Genomic DNA, 27,763 nt, shown 5'->3' with positions numbered 1-27,763 from the left:
AAAAGGCAGAGATGAGGAAGACAGAGACAAGAGTGAGAAGATAACAGAGTTTATGGAGTCCCTCTCCCAACTCTGATTTGTCAGGAATTATCCCATGCACTTAACAAACATGTCATTCTATCCTTTTTTATCGAAAATTATATTACTGGATGCATTTTACAATGCAGAAATTGAAACTGAAGAGGTTAAGCAGTTTGGCCAAGTTTTCACAGAAAAACACAGTGGCTCTGATTTTATTTGACTTCAAGCTCACGCTCTCAATCAAAAGACTGTAAACCAGAAGCCACAGCCACCATCGCAGCCGCCTGGCCCATGCAGGTTCGCATTTGATTCGGACAGACAGTAATGAAACAACAGAGCCAAGAACTGGTGGGTCATTAGCTTTAATCCTAGCTTGCACCTGGTGGGCAAGAAATACACACAGTGGGAAACACTTCCCTTTCCATTCAGGGCTCCCAAAGCCACTGACTTATCTGAGTTTCCTAGAATCAAAGGTTTCTACCTCACTAGCCTTATTCACCTCTGTTCCCCATCTCCTTCTCTCTGCACAAACTCTGTACAAACTGGCTTCTCCTTCATGTGGCCTTTCTCTGCTGTCCTCCAGCATGGGCTCCTCTGCCCCATCTTACAGTGTAGAAATCAAAACCTTTAATCCAATATACAAAGAAGGAAGTCTCTGATACAAAGTCAGTTATCTGAGGCATAAATGGGATTCCTCATGAGAGTGCACCACCCCACATCATGCAACAGTCAAGGGTGTGGGGAAAAGCTTAGTTTTAAAACTAAGGCTTAGGCTATAAGGACCCTGCCTGCTTACAGCCTATCCCCCACACCCAATGCAAACTATAAGTGAGCAAACATATATATCATATTTACAACCTTATTTGACCAACAGAGACCAAGAAAGCATGCAAAACATGCCTGACCTCTGCCCTCACAAAGTTGCCATTTAATGACATAGACACACTACTAATTAAATAATCACACAAATACAAGAATGACTTTAGTACATAATAACCAAACAGAAAAATCAATTTTTTTAACACTGAACAAGCTGCTTCACCTTTCTAAATCTGTTAGCTCACCTATACTATACAAATATGAATAGCACACACCTCCACTGGTATGAACATTTCATAAACTAATCCATTGGCACTTTTAAGAGAGTGCCAGCTACATAGTTAGCGTTCAGTAAGTGGCAGCTCTTTATCATTAGCTTTGTTATCATTATTCTCTTTATTACTCAGATAGCCATAACACTATGAGAGCACATAGGATACAGGAGACAGAGTCCACACACATGTATCCACTGGACCTTCTTCCCATCAGAAAAGAGTTCTCTGTACCTTGGGTTCTCTGAGCAAGGGTTCCAGTGAAGGTGGGTGGCTCATTCACATCCGCAATCTGCGTTACAATGGTCTGTGAGGCTGTTGCCCCTTGGCTGTCTTTGGCATAGATTATCAAGGAGTAGAGATTCACCATCTCAAAGTCCAGCTTGGGTACTCCACTGTATAATAGCTAAATTAAACAAGGAAATGCAGAATAATGGAGTGAGTGACTAGCCTCATAAAGATGTAGACAAAATATTTTAGATCTTTAATCCCCACATTTTATCTTTTTTAAAAAGAGATAAAAGTTTTGTATATAAAATGTGGAAAAAGTGTGACCAAACTTACTGAAAACTGCTGTGAACAGAGTTCCCACATGTGGTCTCCATCTTGCCCTTCCCACCTTTCTATTCTATTTTTCCTGATAACAGAGTTTATGGAGTCCCTCTCCCAACTCTGATTTGTCTGGAATTATCCCATGCACTTAACAAACATGTCATTCTATCCTTTTTTATCGAAAATTATATTACTGGATGCATTTTACAATGCAGAAATTGAAACTGAAGAGGTTAAGCAGTTTGGCCAAGTTTTCACAGAAAAACACAGTGGCTCTGATTTTATTTGACTTCAAGCTCACGCTCTCAATCAAAAGCCTAAATTGCCTCACACCTAAAAATGGAGGGAAAGGGAGCCAGGCAGTTCTTCACCTTATATAAACATGAAAAAAATAAACTGTGAGGCAGATACTATTATTGCCACTATTTCACAGCTGAGGCAACTTAAGCTTAGATTATATAGACAGGTAGAAAAGTCATGCTGCAGGAAGAGGAAGACCTGGACCTGACCCCTGCCAGTAGGCCCCAGGACCCTTGCACTGACCAGCACTATGACTGGCAGTAACGCCTGAGTGTTACCCTTCCACTGCCATAAGAAGTCAGTAATACATTCATATTTGACAGCTCTGCACTACCAAACACTTAACACAGAATGGACACTTTATCTCTTTGATTCATAGAGCAATGCCATTATCCTCTTCGTGCTACCAAATGAGAAAATTGAGGCTCAGAAGTTAGAAGCCCGAGCAATAAAGCTAGTAAGTGACAGAGCTCAGATTTAAAGCCAGGTTTTCCTGACTATAAAATCTTTTTTTTTTTTTTCATCACAGCCTGATGTTTCTGATAATTGGCTTCGATACTAGAGCCTGATTTAAAAATATATAGCATTTTCAAGCTGTCATTAAGCACATTCTGTTTCCAAGGACTTTCTTACCCAGGAACCCAGCCCCAGGATGGGGCTGGCCCTGCTGCTGTGGTCCCCTCTGCCCTGGAAGCCTGTGGGGGTAGCACTGTGTCCTTCTTGCTCCCTAGCACTTTATGCAGTTATCAGGTTCTCAGCAAACACATTGAATTTTTAAAAACACAAATCTTACACTTCGCACTTGTCAGTGGAAGAAGACATGAAGGTGTGAGGTGCTCCCGTCCCCCGGTGACCACCCCTGTCCAGGAAAGGGAAGGGTAGTCTGGATCCCTTTTCCATCTACCAGTGCAAGCCATTTATGTTGCTCAGTGACAGGTAGCAATTTGAAGATTACGTAACCAGAGCGCACCTTGAGCATTTCCATGAGAGTTTGATTTATCTTTATAATCAGTTCACTTCAAGCCATGCTGTTGTTGCTCCAGGAGGCTGGTTTGGTTTTGGCAAATTTTTTTGACTACCTGCCCAGTCACCTCTCTTTTACAAACTGAACAAGCCTATATCCTTCCAGGAAGGAAGTTCAACAAAGGATAATGATATGCTAAACCTCAGAAAAGTATATGCCCTTTTATACTGGAAAGTCATAGAGGGAGATATCCATTCAGTTCTGCCTTTATCTGTAGATTTATTTCCATGATAAAAAACTTTTATAATTGAGCTGTTTCTAAAGCTCTCTAGAGATGGTCTATGATACAGTTATTATAATGTGACTATCTTTCTTACAGCTTTTATTACCTGTAGTTGGACTATGCTAGTGCTGAATATTGAAGTAAAAGCATATTGATTATATTGACCACCACTCTGTGTTCATCCCTCATTGCAGGCCAAGCACTGAGGTAGCACTTTGCATATGTTATCTCAGAGGGTCTTCTTCCCAAGCTCTGAGTGAGCTATATTATTACTATTAATCTCTTTGCACAGAAAATAAAACCAAAGCGCAGAAAAGTCAAGTAACTTATCCAAGGTCATGTTGCTACTAGTTGGAGAGCTGTGGTTTAATCCTAGCTTTGTCAGACCCCAAAACTTGTGATTTACGACCCCACAGGAGAAAAGATTTAGGTAAACTAAAAAAAAAAAAGCTCAATAAGCTTATCTATTGAACATTCTTTGCTGCCATTTTCCTGCTTAGACTTGTTTTAAAAATCTAATAAATTCATGAATAAGATTTTGCATCTCACTGGAGTTGGAAGCAAATTTAAAATCTGACAATACCAAGCTTGGCAAGGGTATTTGGTAACGTCCTGACAGATATGTTTTGCCCCTCTATTGTCTGTGCTCCTCACAGCTGCAGAAGTGTTCTTGTAAAATGTATGCAAATCATATCTTTTTTCCATAAGTGGTTTCTTAGATGTGGCAGTAAATTGAATGTCCCAACCCTTTAGCTGTCCTTATAATCGTGTCCTCCTTAACCATGGACTTCCCAGTTCCCCTGCTAAAAGCAGTGTGTCTATCTCCATCCCCGTGGCATGGACATATGACCAGTCAGAGAGGTTAAGTCATTTTCCCAAAGCAATAAATACAACACCAGGATCTGAACCCAGGTGATTTAGCTGTGGAGTCCCTGGCTCTTAACCACTCTTTTCTACTGCTTTTCATGATACACCACAATGGTCATTTAGGTATCTGTCCACTCTACCAGTTTCAGAGTCTCTTAAAATCAGGAGCTAATTCAGATTCCTCTTCATAAGATCATTGCTGGAAATCACACATTGCTTTTAAGAATTTTATTATTCATAACACAGCAAGCAACATGAGCTTCATGTCCATATGGTTCCCCTTGCTCCGGGTCACTTTGGAGGATGAAGAGAGACCCAGGTGGATGCTGTGCAGGTAGTGGGCTTGTATCAGATTGGAGAAACTCTGAGTTTAGGAAACCCAAATCTTCTAAAATGAGCAGTAATCCTGCCTGATCATTACCCCAGAGGAAAAAATAAACTTTATTATACTGGATGGTAAACAAAACTTCCTAACATAGCTCAGAGGCCTGCAGGCTCTGCTTCCCCACTCCTTTACACTCTAACTTCTCACTACACTTCCTCACCAGCTCCTGACACTTTGACCTCCTCTTGTTCCCATCTCCTCACTATACTCCTTCTTGTCACAGTGCCTTTGCACATGCTCTACTTGGAGTTCTCCTCTCTCTTCATCACTGAATTTCTATTCATTCTGAAGATTGATTCTCATGTAGCTCTTCCTCAGGGAAGCCTGATAAGTTCAATGTCCCCTTTAGGTGTGTTCACAGACCTGTGGAACTTTCATGGCTCTTATTACACTTACACTTTTATACTTGTGTGAGTATTCACTTGATTAATAGATTTCCCTATGAACCAGTAAACACCATGAAGGAAAGGACCATCTCCTACCATGAGAGCCCCAGTGCTTTGCCCTGTATCTGAGAAGTTCTTCAGTAGATTTCTGTAAATAAATGCATCTTAATAACCTCAAGAATATTTAAAGGGTCTGGCACATAATGAGGTCCCAATGAGTGGATACTAAATAATATGCAGTAGAAAGTAAGAAGGGCAAGAATGATAGTTTCGTTTTAGAACCTTTGTGGTACTAAGTGATGGTGCCATTTGCCTAGATACTCACTTCCCACTGATGTGTGGCTCGACGAGACAGCACAAATGGATGAACTACAGGATCGGCATTAATGATAACAGGATCTCCAAGCAAAGAAGCAGGAGGTGAGACAGACACCGTGATTAATGCAGCCTGTGTATGTTCAGAGACATTCTCCAGAAGAAGGCTGGCATTTTCAATGACAATATTTGGAAAAGCTAGAACATCTTAAAGAAAACACAAATATTACTTTTATAAGGGTTTTTGCAATGTTTCCCAACCTCTTTCATATTTTAAAACCACAAAGGAAAAGCACAATAAATACTTACAGTTACTTTTTTATTAAAAGTGATAAAATTGGCTGAGGAGGCTTAGTAGGATCATTAAAAACTGTGAAGGATCTGAGACTTTACCCTAATTTCCAGTTAACAAGTAGCCCACCGGTTTCACAGATGCTAGTAGAACACACAGACTCTTTGGTCAGAGACTGTGAGGGTTAATTATATGTGTCAATCTGACTGGACTACAAGGTACCCAGACATTTGACCAAACATTATTGTGGATGTGCCTGTGAGCATGATTCTGAATGAAATGAACATTTGAATCAGGGCTCTTGAATTTGGGCAAAATGCAGTGGGCTGATTTGTGTGCCCCCAAAATTCATATGTTGAAACTTTAACCTCCAATGTGACTATCTGGAGAGAGGATATTTAGTAGGTAATTAATGTTAGATGAGGTTATAGGGGGGGACCCATAAATGATAGGACTGTGCCCTTATATGAAGTGGCAGATCTCTCCTTTATATAGGGGGTCCTCAGGTGACAACACAGTTCCATTCCTACAACAATGACATAACCCAAATTTTGGTGTAAGTTGAAACACACCCTAGCCTAAGTTACTTACCTATCATAACACAGTTATAAAATCATAATCTAGATCATAAAAACACAACGAAGCCACAGAAAAAGGAAAAGTACATAAATATACTATACTGTATGCTGTACAGTGTATTCTCCCACTGCGTGCAACCAAACTAGTTTGCCCACATATTCCACAAGTACAACACTAATGGCATAAGCCAAAACACTCGCATTTCAATTTTTTTAAAGTTTTTATGGGAGTGAGTGTCATAAACTTGAAACATCATATGTCAAGATGATGTTTAAACCCAAGGAGCCCCTGTACTTGATATATGACTTCTATTAAAGTTTATATTTCTTTTAGTTTGAAAAAAATAAATAAAATTATACAGAATCTGCCCCCCACAAAAAGAGGCAGATCTCTCTCTCTCTTTCCCTTCCTCCCTCCCTCTCTCTCTTGTTCTCTGCCACATGAGGACACAGTGAGAAGGCCAGGAAGAGAGCCCTCACCAGAGTCCGACCATGCTGACACCCTGATATCAGAGTTGCAGCCTCCAGAGCTGTAAGAATCAATGTGTGCTGGGTCAGCCCTTTGTTGTTGCCACTTGGTTATGGCAGCCCACGCTGACTAATCCAGAGGAGGACTTCATCACTTTTGGCACAACAAGCAGCACAAGTTCCACAGTCACACAGGCCCCCCTTGCTCTGCAGCCCCTGAAAACCACACAGTGGACCTGCTGGATGCTGTGTGTGCACCTCACGTCACATTTGAGAAACCCTGAGCATAGGGAACCCAAATCTTTTTAAATGAGCCATGAGCCTGCCTGAACCTTGCCCTGAAGAGAGAACAGAGCTTTGCTTAGTATGTGGAATACAAACCACTCTCACACAGAGAGGCACTATCTTCACCACTATTTAAATACCCTTGGAAAAACAACCCAGACACTGGCACCCCGGCCGCCAGGGCCTCTGAGCACGTGACGCACAGGAACGCACACACTGGCACCCCGGCGGCCAGGGCCTCTGCGCACGTGACGCACAGGAACGCACACACTGGCACCCCGGCCGCCAGGGCCTCTGCGCACGTGACGTACAGGAACGCGGACACTGGCACCCCGGCGGCCAGGGCCTCTGCGCACGTGACGCACAGGAACGCGGACACTGGCACCCCGGCGGCCAGGGCCTCTGCGCACGTGACGCACAGGAACGCGGACACTGGCACCCCGGCCGCCAGGGCCTCTGCGCACGTGACGCACAGGAACGCGGACACTGGCACCCCGGCGGCCAGGGCCTCTGCGCACGTGACGCACAGGAACGCGGACACTGGCACCCCGGCGGCCAGGGCCTCTGCGCACGTGACGCACAGGAACGCGGACACTGGCACTCCGGTGGCCAGGGCCTCTGCGCACGTGACGCACAGGAACGCGGACACTGGCACCCCGGCGGCCAGGGCCTCTGCGCACGTGACGCACAGGAACGCGGACACTGGCACCCCGGCGGCCAGGGCCTCTGAGCACGTGACGCACAGGAACGCGGACACTGGCACCCCGGCGGCCAGGGCCTCTGCGCACGTGACGCACAGGAACGCGGACACTGGCACCCCGGCGGCCAGGGCCTCTGCGCACGTGACGCACAGGAACGCGGACACTGGCACCCCGGCGGCCAGGGCCTCTGCGCACGTGACGCACAGGAATGCAAGAGACCAAGCAGAGTTGTCTTCAAGCAGAGTTGGTCTTTCTCGCTCTCTTTTTATTTTATTGTTTTTCCAAACTGGTTTAGAAAATTGTAGCCAGTGCTCAGTGCCGCACCCCCACTCGGTTCATACTCACCTCCGTATGCAGAAGGTACTTCTTGAGAGCGTGCACAGCTTTGCTGGGGTGGGTGCCAGAGTCACCTCTCTGGAAGTAGTCCTCAACTGATGACCAACAAGGACCTGGTAGTTAAAGATCTCGACCTCCTCGCCCACCCTTCAGCGTGGGTGACTCAGGAACTCAAGATGGGTGTCTACACTGGACCCCTGAGGCTGCAGTGGGACGGAGCTCCTGTTGACCTCAGTGCTCACATGTTGTAAACACACCCATTACTGGTTACTTTCCACTAACTGTTTTATTTCCTTATCCCCATAGTGGTGTTTCCTGGGATAACCTCCCAAATATATTACTTATACTTGAACCCTTCTCTTGGCATCTACTTCCAGTAGAATCCACACTAAGATGGTCTAATATAACCGTTTTTTGCGATGTACAATAAAACAAAGGACATTGCAATGGTCTTCAGAGCAATGAGAATCAGCAAAATCGGGCAGCTGTCTTAGGTTAACGCTGGAGTTTGGAAAGGTCTCTGGTCCTGCTGGGTCAGATCCCTGGACACTTCTCTGGCCTGATCTTTCCATTCTCTTCCCTGCACACTCTCTGTTCCTGATCTGCTTCTCATTCCTCCAGTGCATCTCTGGACACTTATATAAGTTGTCACTAAATTGTTTGGGGGGGGGGGGGTTGCTTTCCAAAATTCTATCCATCATTGCCTCTTCAATGTCACTGCCCTGACCTGCTGCTGAGGTTGGATTAGATACTCCTTCTCAGTGTCTCCATGTCCCCCATCATGACATTTGACCATTTGACATTGTATGATATCATTGCCTTCTATGTGGGTGACTCACCAGAGAACCAGAAACTCTAACTGCAAAGAATGTATTTATTTTAAACACTAAAGAAGAGCACATAACACACATTTGTTCAATGAATAACAAATAATAGCAATGACCATTTATAGGACACTCTTTTCCTTGAAATTTTTTATTAAATCCTCACCATAGCTCTGGGCTGAGGGGTACAATTATCATCACTTGCTTATTAGAAAACTAAGGTACAGAAAGGCCCTGAGGGATTCCTAGATGGTAATGTAGTAGGTGGATGTTCCAATTGCCACTTCCCAGGTCCAAACTGGAGTCATAACTAAATTTAGGAAGAATCATTCTGAAAAACCAACTTAGGACTAAATGGAGAGTCTACAACCAGGAGCCACAGAAGAAGCCACCCTGAGACTGGTAGGAAGGGTGGAGATGAGACCAGAGTTGCCCTGCTCCCAGGAGCAAGCACTGCCTGAGGGGCTGGACGGACTCTCACTGTGGGGAGGGTCACCTGAAAGGCTTTCCTTGAGAGCTGTAAGCCCAAAGCCCCGGGCCGGGCACCCCAGCCTAGAGCACCAGAGACTAGCTAGAAGAGGTGCCTACATAGCATTTGGTTATGAAAAGAGTTAGATTTCTGTCTGCAAGAGATAGATGTTATAGATGCAAGCACTGTCTTAAAAGACCAGTGTAGAGAATCTTGTTCACAGCCACTTACCCAGGGTCCCAGCAGTGGGAGGGTTGAGAGGACTAGAGTTGCATGAAAGCATATGAAATTGGAGGCCCAGGGAGAGATGCAGTGGGAGACAGCTACTGGAGGCTCTGTGCTAACTCATTCTTCAATACTGTAGTCACAGTCTTTTTTGGGTAGAGCAGTCCCCTCTGTGAGGCGCCACTCTGGGGGAAAGCAACTGCTGCACCCTTAAGAATCTCTCTTGCGCTACCCGATGGAGACTGGGCTCTGCTGAAGAGTAAGAAGCCTGACCAGGAAGCAGAGAGTGGGATAGTGACTCAGTTGTCTGGCATTGAGGCTGGAGCTTTCTTCCTACTTTCCCAAGAATGTGACTAGTGCTTCTGCCTCATGGGAAGTTCAGTAGAAACTGTCCAGACTGCAGGCAGACCAAATCTCTGAGTTTCAGAGGCCATGCCCACTGAACTCCTAGTGGCCACACCCACCTGAGGTCTGTGAAAAACTTCAGGACAGACTGACACCTGAGGCCCTGTGGTGAGAGCCACACCCACCACCTTTCTTAATTCCTAAATTGCCTCAGCCTCTAGACCAGGGGTCCCCAAACTAGGGCCTGCGGGCTGCATGCAGCCCCCTGAGGCCATTTATCCGGCCCCCACCGCACTTCTGGAAGGGGCACCTCTTTCATTGGTGGTCAGTGAGAGAAGCATAGTTCCCATTGAAATACTGGTCAATTTGTTGATTTAAATTTACTTGTTTTTTATTTTAAATATTGTATTTGTTCTCATTTTGTTTTTTTTACTTTAAAATAAGATATGTGCAGTGTGCATAGGGATTTGTTCATAGTTTTTTTTTATAGTCCGGCCCTCCAACGGTCTGAGGGACAGTGAACTGGCTCCCTGTGTAAAAAGTTTGGGGACCCCTGCTCTAGACTCTACCAGAAGTTTTATTCAGTGGTGAAGCCCAACAAGCAGCTAACACAGAGAGGCAGCAGAAGGCAGAACTCAGAGAACCTTGGGCCTTTTGCTGACTTGCCTCCAGGCCCAGTGTGGGTAAAAGCCAGCACAGGTGTACAGCTTGGTCCTTCCATGTGCACCTAAGCCTAGTAGAGGCAGCCACAAACTCTGGTTTGCGTATAGCTCCAAAAAGGTTGCTGAGGGCCAGTCACAGGAAGTGTCTTACACTGGATTACACCAGGTTTCCTCCTAAGAAACCCAGAACCAATACACCCAGTAGCCAGCTACAGAGAAAAGCAGAGCAGAACCTAACTACCCTTACTAGCAGCATATCCAAAGGAAGAGCCCTTCAGACACCAAACCCAGCTAAGGCAAATTCTGCTTTCTGAAGTCAACACTTGTGCCGTAGTTCACATGGATTGGAAGAGAAGGAGCTTCACAGTCAGCCAGCCCAAGTCCCAAATACCCTGCCCCACTGGACCAAGTTCCACAGGGGGAAGGGAGAGAAGGTTAGAGCACAGACGCTCATAGTGTGAGTTCCTTGGAGCGTATTGTTGAGATTTGTCAAGAGGCTTAGCCACATTTTTTTGGGGGGGAGGCACAATCAGTGGAAGACCCTCTCCTCAATCTTCCTTCCGGAGATCAGGTTCTCCCCAGCTGAAAGAACTTTTGCAGAGGAGACTGTCAGCCCCACCAAATCTGAACCTGCTACTCATATTGCTGGGGAGAAATGGAATTGGAGTATCCAACAGTGGCTAAAGGATTAGGCTCTAAAGTACAGGCCACTTTCCCCATACTGAGCTCCTTACCTAGAGACCCTCAAAGTAGGGGGTCCCCCTAATGTTGTCATCCTAACCTCAACTGCCTGAACCCACCAATCTTGCAACCTGTGGAGGGATTGATGGGGTGAGGCCAGTCTGTACCCACTCTACAGTTTTTCTATAGAATATTTTGTGGGAAGACCAGGCAGCTATAAGAGGAGGTAGAGCAGCTGAGAAGTGGAAGCAAATCTTATGGAACTTGGATCCTTCTTTGGAGCTGTTATCAGCTCAAAGCAGGAAGAAGCTGATTCTTATACACAGGTTAGCCCCTCCCCCACACACCCAGGCATAGAAAATGCTGACACAAACAGCAAACAGAACAGTACCTCCAGACAGGTAGCCCATGGTGGGTTATAAACAATGTCTGACATCAACTCATAGCTGAACCCTGCCCAAGAGTACCCAGAACCAACACAGCCAGTAGTAGGTGGCAGACCACACCAACACTAGATTCAACTAGCCACATAAGCAGTATGACCAAAGGAGAAGTCCAACAGGCACAAGACCCTGCTGAGAATAACTATGCTTCACAGGACAGATACTGCACAGTGTCTAATACATGTGATCAAGGTTGACCCTTAGAGACAACAGTTTGAAGAATTAACTCCACCCAGGAGAGGGCCAACAACATTCACATATAAAAAGAGGGTAAATATAACACTCAAGAAACATTCCTAGAGCAAGGAGCTCAGGTGGCCTAGAGGTCAATACCACTGAACACACCTTCCTCATAAAGATGTCACAACAAATTTGGGAATCAGAGCAGAGCTACCTAATACACAGACAAAATGGGTAGACAAAGAAACATGACCCAAATTAATCAACAAGAGAAACCCCCCAAAAAAGAATGAAATGAAATGGAAGTAACCAAGCTAACAGATGCAGAGTTTAAAATAATGGTTATTAGGATGCTCCAGGATCTTAGAGTAAGAATGGATCATCACAATGAGAACTTAGTAAGCACTTAAAAGGACATTAAAACCATAAATAGGAGCCAGTCAGAAATGGCAGATACAATAGCTGAAATGAAAACTGCACTAGAAGGATTCAACAGTAGGATGGATGAAACAAAGGATCACATCAATGATTTAAAGGACAAGATAAATGTAAGCATAGAAGCAGAACAGCAAAAAGAAGAGAAGCTCAAAAAATATGAGAAAACTCTAAGAGATCTCTGTGACAACATGAAGAGAAACAACATCCACATCATAGGGGTTCCTAAAGAAGAAAAGAAAGAAAAAGGGATAAAGAACTTGTTTGAAGAAATGATAGCTGAAAACTTCCCTAAATTCATAAAGTCACACAAGTTCAAGAAGCACAGAGAGTCCCATTAAAGATGAACCTAAAGAGGCCCACACCAATACACATCATAATTAAAATGCCAAAGATAAGAGACAAAAAAAGAATTCTAAAAGCTGTAAGAGAAAAGCAATTAATTATCTACAAAGAAGCCCCCATAAGGCTGACATCTACTTTTCAACAGAAACACTTCAGGATAGAAGGAGTTAGCAAGAAATATTCAAAGTGATGCAAAACAAGAAACAACAACCAAGACTATTCTATCCAGTAAAGCTATCATTTAAAATTTAAATAGAAATAAAGAACTCCTCAGACCAAAAAGAAGCTCAAAGTGTTTATTACCATCATATCAGTATTGCAAGAAATGTTAAAGGGCCTACTATAAGAAGAGTAAAGCAAAAAAATTTAAAAAAAGAGGATTATAGGTTTAAGAAATAAAATGACAATAAATAGGTACACATCAATAAAAACCTCAGACCTGGACAGTTTGCTAAGTGGGTAGAACATTGGCCTGGCATATGGACATCCCAGAATTGATTCCTGGTCAGGGCACAAAAGAGAAGCAACCATCTGCTTCTCTCCTCCTCCGTCTCCCCCTTCCCTCCCTTCTCCTTTCCCATAGCCAGTGTCTCAATTGGTTCAAACGTTGGCCCCAGGCAGTGAGGATAGCTCAGTTAGTTCAAATGCATAAGCCTCAGATGCTAAAAATAGCTCAATTTAGTCAAGCATCATCCCTAGGCAAAGGTTGCCAGGTGGATCCCAGTTGTGGCACATGCAGGAGTCTATCTCACTATCTCCCCTCCTCTCATAATAATAATAATAATAATAACAACAACAACCTTAATGTAAATGGATTAAATGCGCCAATAAAAAGACATAGAGTAACTTCATGGATAAGAAAACAAAACCCAGTCTGACCAGGCAGTGACACAGTGGATAGAGCATCAAACTGGGATATATGGAGGACCCAGGTTCGAGACCCCAAGGTCAACAGCTTGAGCACGAGCTCATCCGGTTTGAGCAAGGCTTACCAGCTTGAGCCCAAGGTCACTGGCATGAGCAAGGGGTCACTTGGTCTGCTGTAGCCTCCTGGTCAAGGCACATATGAAAAAGCAATTAGTGAACAACTGAGGTGCTGCAACAAAGAATTGTTGCTTCTTGTCTCTCTCCCTTCCTGTCTGTCTGTCCCTATCTGTCCCTCTCTCTGTCTCTCTCGCACTGTGTCAGAAAGAAAGAAAGAAAGAAAGAAAGAAAGAAAGAAAGAAAGAAAGAAAGAAAGAAAGAAAGAAAGAAAGAAAGAAAGAGAAAAGAAAACAAGACCCATATATATGGTGTCTACAAGAGATCCACCTCAGAACAAAAGGTACACATAAACTGAAAGTAAAGGGATGGAAAAAAATGTTCCATGCAAATAGAATTGAATAAAAAACTAGGGTAGTAATACTTATATCTGACAAAATAACCTTTAAAACAAAGGCTATAGTAAGGAAGGTCACTACATAATGATAAAGGGAGCAATCTAACAAGAAAATATAACCCTTGTAGATATTTATGTACTCAATATAGGAGCACCTAAATACATAAATCAGATTTTGATGGACATAAAGGGAGATATTAACAATAATACAATAATAGTAGGGGATTTTAATACCCTGCTGACATCAAAGAATAGACCCACCAGACAGATAATCAACAAAGAAACAGAGGTTTTAAATGACATACTAATCAACTAATGTTTGACTTTTTCAGAACATTTTACCCCAAAGCAGTAGAATATACATTCTTTTCAGGTGCTCCTAGTACATTTTTAAGGATAGACAACATGTAAGGACACAAAACAAGTCTCAATAAATTTAAGTAGACTGAAATCATATCAAGCATCTTTTCTGATCCCAATAGCATGAGACTAGAAATCAACTGCAGTAGAAAAACTGAAAAACATTCAAACACTTGGAGGCTAAATAGCATGTTATTAAATAACAAATGGGTTAACAATAAGATCAAGGAATAAATAAAAAATTTCCTTAAAAGAAATGAAAGTGACCACACAAATACCCAAAATTTATGGAACACGGTGAAAACAGTCCTGAGAGGGAAATTCATAGCATTTCAGGCATACCTAAAAAGCAAGAAAAATCTCAAATAAACAATCTTATTCTGCATCTAAAAGAACTAGAAAAAGAACAACAAATAAAGCCCAGAGGAAGTAGAAAGGACATAATAAAGATCAGAGTAGAAACAAATGGTATAAAGCCTAAAAAAAAAATACAAATGATCAATGAAACCAAGAACTGATTCTTTGAAAAGGTAAATAAGATTGATGAAACTTTAACCAGATTTATCTAGAAAAAAACCCAGAAAGGACCCAGAGGCAGATTTAACGGTGGACCCCAACTTCTGAAGGGCCCCACAAAACTCCAACTTTACAATTTTTTCTAATGTAAGGGGCCCATTATTTTCTTCTGCGCCCAGGGAACTCAACTGCGCCCAGGGACTCAACTGACCGTAATTTGCCTCTGAGAGGACCCAAATAAATAAAATTAGAAATGAAAGAAGAGACGTAACAACTGACATCACAGAAATACAAAAGATTCTAAGAGAATACATATATGCCAGAAAATTGGACAACCTGGAGAAAATGTGTAAATTCCTAGAAACATACAATCTTCCAAAACTGAATCTGGAAGAATCAAAACACCTGAGCAGACTGATTACAACAAATAAAATGGAAGCAGTTATCAAAAAAAAAAAAACAACCAAAAAACAAAAACCTCCCAGGAAATAAAAGTCCTGAACCAGATGGCTTCACAGGTGAATTTTAACAAACATTCAAAGAACAAACACCTACCCTTCCCAAGCTATTCCAAAAAATTCAAGAGGAGGGAAGACTTTCAAGTTTATTTTATGACACAAGTATTATCCTAATTCCACAACCAGGTCAAGACACTACAAAGAAAGAAAACTATAGGCCAATATCCCTGATGAACATAGATGTTAAAATTCTCAACAAAATATTAGCAAACCAGATCCAGCAATAAATTAAAAAGATCATACATCATGATCAATTGAGATTTATTCTGGAGAGGCAAGGCTTAGTATAATATTTACAAACCAATAATCGTGGTTCATCACATACACAAAATGAAGGATAAAAATCACATGGTCATATCAATAGATACAGAAAAAGCATTTGATAAAATTCAGCACCCATTTATGATCAAAATTCTCAGCAAAGTGGGAATACAGGGAACCTAATAAACGCCATATATTGCAACCAACAGCCAACATTATACTTAAAGGACAAAAATTAAAAGCAATCCCCTTAAGATCAGGAACAAGGCAAGGGTGCCCCCTTTCACCACTCTTATTCAACATAGTTCTAGAAGTCTTAGCCACAGCAATCAGACAAGAAGAAGAAATAAAAGGCATACAAATTGGAAAAGAAAAAGTAAAACTGTCATGATTTGCTGATGACATAATGCTGTACATAGAAAACCCTAAAGTCTCAGCTAAAAAACTACTAGGCCTATTAAATGAATTTGGCAAAGTGGCAGGATATAAAATTAATATTTAGAAATCAGTGGCATTTTTATACATCAATAATATGTGTGAAAGAGAAATTAAGAAATCATACCCATTCACTATTGCAACAAAAATATAAAGTACCTAGAATAAATTTAACTAAGGAGGTAAAAGATTTGTACTCAGAAAATTATAAGACATTGAAAAAAGAAATCGAGAAAGATACAAACAAGTAGAAGCATACGCTCAAGTTCATAGATAAGAATTTTTTTTTAGATCAGAGGAGTTTGGGTGCGATCAGGGTGCTATGGCCATGGGCTGGAAAGAACTAACATCATTCAAATGTCTACACCACCCAAAGCCATCTATAGAGTCAATGCAATTTCTCCTATTAAAATACCAACGGTGTATTTCAGATCTAGAACCAATATTTTAAAATTTTATGTGGAACTAAACAAGAAACTGAATAGCCTCAGAAATCTTGAAAATGAAAAACAAAGTGGGTAGTATCACACTTCCTGATATCAAGCTATACTACAAGGCCACTGTAATAAAAACTGCCTGGTATTGACGTAAGAACAGGCATACAGACCAAGGGAACAGAACAGAGAACCCAGAAATAAGCCCACACCCTTATGGCCAATTAATATTTGACAAGGAGTCAAAAGTATACAATAGAGTAAAAACAGTCTCTTCAATAAATGATGTTGGAAATATTGGACAAGTATATGAAAAAATATATAACTAGACTACCAACTTATACCACCCACAAAAATAAACTACAAATGGATAAAAAACTTAAATGTAAGTTACAAAATTATAAAAATTCTAAAAGAAAACATAAGCAGTAGATTCTCAGACATCTCTTGAAGCAATATTTTTGCTGATATATCTCCTAGAACAAGTGAAATAAAGGACAAAATTAACAAATGGTACTATATCAAATAAAAAGCTTTTGCACAACAAAAGACACCATTGACAAAGTAAAAAGACAACCCATTCAATGAGAGAACATATTCACCGATACATCTGATAAGGGATTAATAACCAACATTTATAAAGAACTTATAAAACTCAACACCAAGAAGGTCAACAGTCTAATTTTAAAATGGGCGAAGGGCCTGACCAGTCCATGGCGCAGTGGATAGAGCGTTGGACTGGGATGCCAAGGACTCAGGTTCGAGACCTCGAGGTCACCAGCTTGAGCCCGGGCTCATCTGGCTTGAGCAAAATAAAAAAAAAAAAAATGCTCACCAGCTTAGACCCAAGGTCGCTGGCTCAAGCAAGGGGTTACTTGGTCTGCTGAAGGCTCGTGGTCAAGGCACATATGAGAAAGCAATCAATGAACAACTAAGGTGTCGCAACAAAAAACTGATTATTGATGCTTCTCATCTCTCTCCGTTCCTGTCTGTCTGTCCCTATCTATCCCTCTCTCTGACTCTCTCTCTGTCCCTGTAAAATAAAAATAAAAATAAAAATGGGCGAAGGACCTGAATAGACACTTCTCTGAAGAGAATACATATGGCCAACAGGCATATGAAAAAAATGCTCAATGTCAGTAATCATTAGAGAAATGCAAATTAAAACCACAATGAGATACCACTCCATACCTCCTAGAATGGCTTTCATTAATAAATCAACAAACAACAAGTGCTGGTGAGGGTGTGAACAAAAGGGAACCCTCCTGCTCTACTGATGGAAATGCAGACTGGTGCAGCCACTGTGGAAAACAGTATGGTGTTAACTCAAAAAATTAACTGCCTTATGACCCAGCTATTCCACTTTTAGGAATATATCCTAAGAATCCCAAACCAATAATTCAGAAAAGATATGTACCCCCATGTTTATTGCAGCACTGTTTGCAATAGCCAAGATCTGGAAAAAAGCCCAGATATCCATCAGAGGTGAGTGTATAAAAAAGCTTTGGTACACTTATACAATGGAATGAATATACTACATGACTGTGAAAAAGAATATCTTACCTTTTGCAACAACATGGATGGACTTGAAGGTTATTATGCTAAGTGAAATAAGCCAGGCAGAGAAAGGCAAATGCCATATAATATCCTTGTATGAGGAATCTAATGAACACAATAAACAGAGGAACAAAATAGAAACAGAGGCACGGTCACAGGAAACAGATGGACAGTTGTCAGAGAGAAGGGAGAAGAGGGAACAAGATCAAAGAAGGTGAAGGAATTAGCCAAATTATATATACAAAACAGATAGATACAAACAACAGGGTAGCAATTCCCAAAAGAAAAATGGGATGGAGGTAGGGGAAGAAAGGTCAAAGGGGGTGAAATGGGGATGGAAGAGGCTTTGCCTGGGGCATGAGGAGCACGATGTGGTGGGTAGAGGGTGAAAGGTCAAAGGGGGTGAAATGGGGATGGAAGAGGCTTTGCCTGGGGCATGAGGAGCACGATGCAGTGGGTAGAGCATGTTATATTGAGTGGGACACTTGAAACCATGTCAACACAGTAAACTAAAAATAAATTTTTTAAATAAATTAAGTAATAAAAAATGTTAAACCAATAAAGGAAAAGAAAGGCCCAATGGCCTTAAATTACACAGTTTATAAATAGTAGAGCCAGGATTTTAACCCCAAACATGCTGAATCCAAATCGCATTTTCTTAAAGGATAGATAAGAAAGAGTTCATGATTCAGAGTGTTGTTCTTTGGGATAAAAAGTGGGAAGCAAAAGTCTTCAGAATTTCAAATTTGAAAGGCTCTTGTCAAACTGTTAACAGTAACTGCACGGAGGAAGGAGACCACATCAGTAATGGACTTGGGAATCAAACAGACCCTGACTTAGATATTAATTCTGCATCATACTGGCCACATGAGCACTTGTGCAAGCAATTAATCTTCTCTGAAACTAGATGTCCACTGCTGCTTGATAGGAAGCCTCTTTGTCTGAACTACACCGAGGAACAGATTACTGTATTAATATATAAGCAATTTAGATTATTGGTCATGATATTAATAAAGAATTGCCATTCACTCTCATGGGAAATGTAGTATTTCTTTTTACATCAATGCACTATAAGTTTTAGTATACAAAATTCATAAAATGGGGATAAAAATCATTCCCTAAATGTCAATATTCCATGTAACTCCTGTCTAACCCTGCAGTGTTCTGAAATTACTCATTACTCAAAACCACAATGCACTTGGAGATAAAAGTCATATGCCCTACTGGGCTGTCCTACTTTGACTCTTTCTTTCTTTCTTTTCTTCTCTTTTATTTGTTCTCTGCTTCCCTTGAATTTCAGCTGGACTTTGCAGAGGAGATTTTAGCTAAGGTGAACTAAGTCTAGAGACTCTCAAAACTTCTCTGGAAAAAGCCAATATTAAGACAGTGCCCTGAATTCAAGTCCTGTGTCCTCTCCATTCTCAAGAGAAAATTCTATTCCAATTTAGTTGGTCAAGCAATTATTGAGTGCTAAGGTAAGCCTGGTATTGTTTTATGATTTTTTTTTTGCAATGTACAACAAAACACAAAGAGCATTGCAATGGCCATTCACAGTAAAGTGATACAGATGTGCTCTTATACAATGATGAATAAGGCCACATGCTTGCTGTTTCTCTCCCACCTCAGACATGCCCAGTCTACTAGGAGGTGTGAGGTAGCCGGAAGAGGGATGAAGCCCACACTGTATCATTTCAGGGCATACAGGACCAACTCCATCTGCTGATACCTACACCTTTTGGCCTGATGGTATCCTCTAGTATTGAATAAAATGCTAGAGAATTAATACTTCTTTCTTTTTTCTTTTTCTTTTTTCTTCCATCTAAAGATCCTTCTTGGCTGAGTTATTTCATGAATTTGTTTCTAAAGATGATTGCAAGCCTCTCTCCAGTAATGAATATTTTCATCATCCTCTATCCTGAATCAACAAATTCTCTTCTGTTTCTAAAGGTGTGCTTAAGGTCCCAATACATCCTTTCTGTTGAGGAAATGATCTGAAGATTTCTGAACCATGAAGTTTGTAAATGGAAAATTTTAATTTCTGCTCATTGATTTCCCTCCGGAACTGCATTTCAAAGTCTTATTCAGAACTTTTTCTCCAGAGCTGAAATTTGCATTCTCCTAGGGACATGTGTAGGTTGGGGTGGGGTATTGTGGTTATTGAGCAAAGTATGATGCTTTGGGGTTATAATTGAATGGCCCCACCCCAAAGATATTTACTTTCTAATTCCCAGAACCTCTGATTATGTTACAGTACATGGCAAAATGCACCTTGCAAATATGATGATTTTTTTTAAGTGAGAGGAGGGGAGATAGTGAGACAGACTCCTGTATGCACCCCAACCAAGATCCACCTGAACCCCTGTCTTGGACTGATACTCGAATCAACCGAACTATCCTCAGCATTCGGGACAGACATTCAAGCCCTGGCTATGGGAAGGAAAGAGAGAGAGAAGAGGGAGACGGAGGGGAAGAGAAGCAGATGCTTGCTTCTGTGTGCCCTGACCGAGAATCAAACTCGGGACATCTATATGCCAGGCCCATGTTCTGTCCACTGAGCCAACCAGCCAGGGCCAAATGTGATGATCTTGAGATGGGGAGATTAACCTGAATTATCTGGATGAACCCAATGTAATCACAGGGGTCCTTAAAAGTGGAAGAGGGAGGCAGAAGAGAGTCAGAAGGAGATATGAAGAATGATGAGAAAGATGCAAATTGCATGGCTTTTCACCTGCAGGAAGTGTGTGACTAACCTAGGAATGTGGGTGGCCTCTAGATGCTGGAAAAGGCAAGGACATGGGCGCACCCCTGAGAATCCAGAAGAAAGCACAGCTGTGCCAGTGCTTTGACTTCAGCACAGTGAGACTCATGTCAGATTTTTAACTGCAGAACTGAAGTTCATAATGTATATTGACTTAAGTTACCACCAAGTTTGTGGTAATTTGTTACAGCAGCAAAAGAAAACTAATACAGGGATTATTTAGATTAGATAAGAAAATTTAATGAGCCACTTTTACACGATTGAGCTACCCACAATGTGCTAAAACTGAAATCAAGTAACATCACTCTTTTTCTCAAAATCTTTTAGCAGCTTCTCATCTCACACTGAGTGAAAGGAGTGAAAGCCAAGTTTATATGCTGGCCTACAGGCCCCATGTGGCAGACAAAACCACCATTTAGTTTATCTGGCCTCATGTTCCAAACTCTTGCTCTCCCTCCCTCTGCTCCAGCCACACACATTCCTGTTCCTTTTAACATGTCAAGCAGGCTTTGCCTCAGGGCCTTTGCCCTTGTCATTCTCCCTGTCCAAAATCACCCCCCGGACATCCACACTTCTTTCAGCACGCCCCTCAGGATTCTGACATAATGTCCCTGTGTCAGTGAGGTCTTCCTAGGCCACCCTTCCATAAAGTTACAGCATCTCTCACTCCTGCAGGTGAAACTTATAAAATGTCATATATTATTTGTTTCTTTTTATTTCATTTATTAATATTTTATGTTCATTTTCTGCCTCCTCCCTCCCACTTCAAATTCAAGTTTTATGAAATTGAAAACTTCCGTCTGCTAGGTCCCTGCTAAATCCTCAGGACCAAGAACAGTTCCTGGCCATAGTAGGATCTTAATAAATATTTGTTGAATGAATAAGTGAATAAATAAATGAATAAAATTTTTCTTTTCTTCTAACTGCAGTAGATCAATTACATAATATTGACCTATTAGGTTGTGACATGATATAAATTTGAAAGGTTGCAACTACATTCCATTTTGCTGGTTCAGACTTTCTAATAGGTGCTCTAAGTTGAGCCATGTCAAGAGTGACTTCTGCATTTGATGATATCTTGTTGACAATGCATTAAAGAATGAACTGATATTAGATTTTCTTCAATTTATTTCTAAGTGCTGAGAAATTTGGGAATACTTAAGTTTTCCACTAAAAGATGTATTCTGAAAAACAGCTTAATACCTGAACATATAATAATCCCTAGGAAGGAGAATAATTTTCAGAGCATATAAACCCATCTACCAAACTGTTATCTACATAAATTGACATTTTATTTTGCATTTCCTGTCACAATAGTTCCACAATAAACTCTGTACCTTCTGAAATTAAATCAAGTCAAAATAAAAAGGATCAAAATGATGGTAGTCTCATAGGATGATGGAGATTGGGAGGGTGTGCCTTTGTACCCAAAGACAAAAGGAGATTTGAAAAAAACTGGTTGCACTCTTTCAATGGAGTTAGTGAACCAATGCCCGATAACTGTGTATAAGACATCGGTGGAACTGTGGTGAAACCGAAAACTTGTTTCTACCTAATGGGGCAGCCACGACTTGCCCACACGGGAGTGTGGTCTGAGTTGCCGATCTTCTTATTTTTTTGTGAGGATCCTAAAATGGAGATGTTTTGGTGAAATATTCTGCTACTCAAAACATCTGGTATACCAAACACATTGAGAGTCTCTAGTGTGTGACCTTAGGTTTAAGATTAATATCTTCAGCCATGAAAAAAGCAAATAAACAAATTAAATTTAAATAAAATCTTTATTAAATTTCATTATAACTTTACTAAATGTCTCACCCATTGATTTGATGTGCTCAATTCACCAGTTATTTCAGTGTCAAAGAGACAGCTGCATCCACAAAACTAGAGCAGTGGACTCAGGCAGAGTGCTCGTATCTGAGAAGAAATCTGTTAACGACTATGTAGGCCTATGGAACACACCTGTCTATATGTAATTTAAAACTTTTTAGTAACCATATTTTAAAAGTTTTTTAAGGTGAAATTAATTTTAAAATTATATTTTATTTAACCCATTGTATTTAATATATTATTTCAAAATGTGATAAATATTTTTAATAAGAACTTTATATTAATGAGATAGTTTACATTGCTTTATTCATATGAAATCTTCAAAATCCAGTATGTGTTTTACATTTACAAGAAATCTCAATTCAGACTGGCCACATTCAAGTGGTGAATAACCACACTTGAGCAGTGGTCACCACACTGGACAGCACCACTCTAGAATCTCAGTGTTGTTTTTACAAATATTATCATTTATTTTCATTGGAAACACAAATCTAATCATGCTTACTAAGAATTTGGAAATTAGAGGGCTCTTTCAATTTTCAGATACCCTCATTTAGTCTTAGAATATTAAACATATTTTACATAGCTTTTTGTTGGCAACAATAACAGCATAGCTGTACCCAATTGTGAATGTGACTAGTTCTAAAGTTAATGGTTAAATTCATTAGTTGATTTATTTGTGAAATCAGTCCATGTAACAGGTAAAAAAGGAAAATCACTTAAACCAACATCTTAATGTTATACATTCAAACTTTGGGTAATTAATTTTTAAATTCTTGGTTTTGATTTTTTTAGTTTAATGTAAGTTTGACTTTTTAGTTTAATATAATATATATTAATATGAGCTTGGTTTTTAAATTTAATATAAGTTTGATTCTTTAGTTTAATGTATTACATTAAATCATTACTTTAATCATAAGATTAATAGTAATATGTATTATATTAAACTAAAAAAATCAAACCCAAGAATGTAAAAATTAGTTATCCAAATTTTGAACTCATAACATTAAGGTGTTTGTCTAAGTGATTTTTTTTTTTTACTGTTACATGAACTGATTTCATAAAATAACTGATGAATTTAGCCATTAACTTTAGCACTAGTCACATCTACAATTGGGTACAAGCCAACAAAAAGCTATGTAAAATATGTTTAATATTCTAAGACTAAATGATGAGTATCTGAAAGAGCCCTCTAATTTCCAAATTCTTAGTAAGCATGATTAGATTTGGTGTTTCCAATAAAAATAAATGATCATATTTGCAAAAACAACACTGAGATTCTAGAGTGGTGCTGCCGAGTGTGGTGACCACCATCCAGGTGTGGTTATTTGCTGCTCTAACTACCACTTTACTCCCAATCTCCAAAGTTAACACTGTTAAAATTGTGTATAAATTCTTCCAGAACTTTCTATGCCTGTGTGCATGTGAATGTAGAGTTTTTTGAAGGGTTCTTCTCATGTTCAGAAGTTTAGGACATCCTGTCTCCATTCCACAGGGCAGCATGGACCACATCATTTATCTGCACATAGTTCTGCCTCTTTCTTTGAATGGCACTAATGTCCACTGTATGCCTGGAGGACCATTTAATTAACCCTGTATTGCTGAACATGTGAGTTGCCTCTGGTTTGTTATTACAAATAAGTCCACATGTGTTTTTTTGTCTTTATGTATTTCCATAGAATAGGTGCCCAGGGTGGACTGCTGCCTCTAAGACCTGGTCAGTATTGCCAAAGTGCCCTCCAAATGATAACATGCATCAGTCTACAGACCAAGTGGGTCTGAGAGGACTTTGATTGAAATGTAGACTTTCCAAGGTGGCACGGCCCAGCGCCCTTGACGACTTCCAGGAGCAGCACTTAAAAGCAAACCAAATGACTATTGCAAAGCAACATGACAGAAATCCAGAGTTAAAGATACCAACCTGGGCCAGCAGCCAACACCAAAAACAAGTGTAGAAAAGGCATCCTGCACGGTCGGCGGTGGCCTCTTCAGAAACACTCTGTCTCAGCCCTCGCCTTCGCCGACTCCGGGGAGTGGCACCCTCGTGGTCAGGAGTCATCTCCAGAGAAACAGTCCGTCTCTAGGTGCCCCATATACACTTTCTTATGACACAATTCTTGCTAAGTGATTGGTAAAGTGACACCTTCTTCTCTCTAAAGGACAAAAGCTACAGTAAGGAGATCAGCTTGAATGAGGGGGAAATTCACAATTCATATTCCTCTACACAAAGGCCTCCCAATTCTTGGTAAACCTGGTGACAAGAATTAGTGAGGACTCTTCAAGAAATAGTCAGTTCACTAGACTCACTCATTTTCAAAAGGATTTTGTTTTAAAATGATTCCAGGTCACTAAGGTACATTGTACTTCCCTGTCCTATGTGTTTACCTCTCCCAGACTTGGAGTAAGACACAGAATCTCTGCTTATCAAGTTTGCAGAAGGCTTACAAGTTGCTAGGTGAGCTTAGTGTGCAACCAGATAGTGACAAGGTGCAAGAACTAGGCCTGGTCTGTAGTGGTGCAGTGGATAAAGCGTCAATCTGGAACACTGAGGTTGCTGATTTGAGTCCTTGGTTTGCCTGGTCCAGGCACATACAGGAAGCAACTACTATATGTAGATGCTTCCCACTTCACCCCTCTCTTTCTCACTCTCCCCCCTCCAAAAATCAATACATAAAATCTAAAAAAAAAAAAAAATGCAAGAACTATTTAACAACTGGTCAAAAGCCAATAGAATGCAAGTTAATACATTTAAGTTAAACCTCGGGGGGAAATCAGCGTTAGAACTGATGGGAAAGACCTGTCTGGCTGAATTCAGAGTACATACATAAAGATCTGGAGCAGTGGGTGGTGATTCACAGGCTAAATATGACCCGCAGACCACATTTTTATATGCACCAGTCTTCTTAAAAATTTGAAGTTCAGTAAGTTTTAGTCTAACACTGCAGTTTACCACTGTTCCCACCTTCCCTGTTACACCCACAGCCTCTCACCTCCACCTGCCTGGCTCCATTGCCACCTTCCCCGTTACACCCAGAGCCTCTCACCTCCACCTGCCTGGCTCCATTGCCACCTTCCCCGTTACACCCAGAGCCTCTCACCTCCACCTGCCTGGCTCCATTGCCACCTTCCCCGTTACACCCACAGCCTCTCACCTCCACCTGCCTGGCTCCATTGCCACCTTCCCCGTTACACCCAGAGCCTCTCACCTCCACCTGCCTGGCTCCATTGCCACCTTCCCCGTTACACCCACAGCCTCTCACCTCTACCTGCCGGCTCCTGCAGCCGTTCACATTTGCAGTCTCTGACTTAGAGGCTTCAATCCATTTCTATCTTAATAGAAGTCAACTGTTGTTATGGTTACCAGAATAGGATTATTCTATCTCAGATATGTTCAGTAGAAGGATAATATTGAGAACAAAGGGAGACTGTGTTTTGACCAAACTGCCCTGCTCTGGCTTTTTGGCTTCTCAGAGGGTCATTCACAAATATACAAGGAATGGTTGTGTGGGTATGACTCCAGGACACATCCCATGAAGGATCATTGAAAAGAAAAGGAGATTAATGGGAGATTCTTAATTTGTGCCTTTCTCTCTAGCTCCGTTACCCACTACTTAGTTAGTTAAACCACTACATTCTCACTCTAGAAAAACTGCAACAACCTAATTTTGCAGCCAGAATCTTCTTCCCTCTACTAGCCAGCCTCATACCCAGTCCATTTCAGTATTATACCTCCTAAGTATTTCCTGAGTCTGTCTTCTCCCTTCTCACTCTACTGACCACCATCCTGTCTAGCCTGGGACAAAGACTACTTAATGACATTTCAACATCATACTTTTCCCTCCCAGTGCATTTTCCAAGCTGCACAAAGCAATCTTTTTAAAACACAAGTATAACGTCACCTTCCCTTGTCACCTATGTTGCCACCACACTGGTCTCCACATGGCTCAGTCGCTGCCTGCCTCAGACCCTTTGCTTTGGTAGTCTTCCACCTTTGGAACAATGCTTCCAGATCTTACCAGAGTTTTGCCTCCTTTTCAACATGAAATGTCTCACCTCAAGTGTCAGCTCTATAAGAGGTCTTTCCTAATCACTTTGGCAGAAGCACCCACTTCCACTTGCTTTCTACAATGTTTTACTGTTTTCTTACAACATTTTTTATCTACTTATTAACATGCTTTGTGTCTGTCTTCTCCACTAGAATGTAACTCTTGGGCAGGGATGCTAGTTGTTTTATTCAAGGCTGAACCCCCACTGCACAGAATAAATCTGTATTGACTGACTCTGTAAAAATCCTTACCTAATTCATTGAGACAGAAAGGTAGAATGATGGTTTTGGGAGGGGGGTGGGTGCAGAAGAATGGGGAGTGAGTTTAATGGGTACAAAGTTTCAGTTTTGCAACATGAGAAAAGCTCAGGAGATGAATAATGATGGTGACAAATAATGGTTAAGATGGTAAATTTGGCTCTGGCTGGATGGCTCAGTGGTGGAGCATTGCCCGGCATGTGGAAGTCCCAGGTTCTCCACCTCTCCCCCTGTCCTTTCTCCTTTCTCTCTTTGCTCCATTGGAGCAAAGTTGGCCGGGCGCTGAAGATGGCTCCATGGCCTCCGCCTCAGGCGCTAGAATGGCTCTGGTTGCAACAGAGCAACGCCCCAGATGGGCAGAGCATCGCCCCCTGGTGGGCGTGCCAGGTGGATCCCTGTCGGTTGCATGTGGGAGTCTGTCTCTCTGCCTCCCTGCTTCTCACTTCAGAAAAATACAAAAAAAAAATGGTAAATTTAAATCATGTATATTCTACCTCTATTAAAAATTTTAAAATAAATTTTAAATACCCTAATTACACTTCATTGCTCTGAAGGTCAAGATCAAGATCACTAATTTATTCAGGAGGCTCCAGCAACTCTCTCTGCTCCCTCTCCAGTCCCTCACATCGATCCAGCACTCTGCTGCCGCCACCTGATGACTTTTGCTTTCTCTAAGGCATCAGACTCCTTCCACCTCAGGGCTTGGGTAGCTGCTGCCCCATCTTCCTGGGACAGATGGGTCTTTACATGACTGACTCTTTCTCCTTGTTCAGCTCTCAGGCCCAGGGACTCAACAGGCGGAACTGCTTGCCTGGCCTCCTCCTCTGAACTTGACCCTCACTATCCTAGCATCTTTTTATATTTTCTTCCTGGCACTTACCCCTAGCCAAAGTTAATTTGTTTTCTTATTTGTTGTCAACCTCTCCCACAGCATTTAAGTTATATTAGTTCAGTGATACTGTGTGTTGTTCATTGCACTT

The 27,763-nt window shown here is 41.3% G+C and overlaps 1 protein-coding gene across 3 annotated transcripts in view; it reads right to left on the bottom strand.

The window, feature by feature from the left end:
• LOC136382094 (cadherin-related family member 3-like) overlaps window positions 1-24,514 on the bottom strand; it is a 112,833-nt gene extending 88,319 nt beyond the window's left edge. For all 3 annotated transcript variants that reach the window (XR_010747193.1, XM_066350986.1, XM_066350987.1), the window contains exons 1-3: window positions 24,402-24,514; window positions 5,175-5,371; window positions 1,347-1,518 (exon numbers count right to left, since the gene is read on the bottom strand). Coding sequence is in view for 2 of the 3 variants with exons in the window: in XM_066350986.1 (XP_066207083.1) it covers window positions 1,347-1,518; window positions 5,175-5,371; window positions 24,402-24,444 (412 nt within the window). In the remaining variant the exon portion in view is untranslated. The remainder of the gene's footprint in view (window positions 1-1,346; window positions 1,519-5,174; window positions 5,372-24,401) is intronic.
• Window positions 24,515-27,763: the final 3,249 nt, after the last annotated feature.

The sequence above is a fragment of the Saccopteryx leptura genome, chromosome 10 (genome assembly GCF_036850995.1).
Source record: "Saccopteryx leptura isolate mSacLep1 chromosome 10, mSacLep1_pri_phased_curated, whole genome shotgun sequence".
Lineage (NCBI taxonomy): Eukaryota > Metazoa > Chordata > Mammalia > Chiroptera > Emballonuridae > Saccopteryx > Saccopteryx leptura.
The sequence above is the reverse complement of the archived record's forward strand: the minus strand, read 5'-3'. Positions and strand labels throughout refer to the sequence as shown.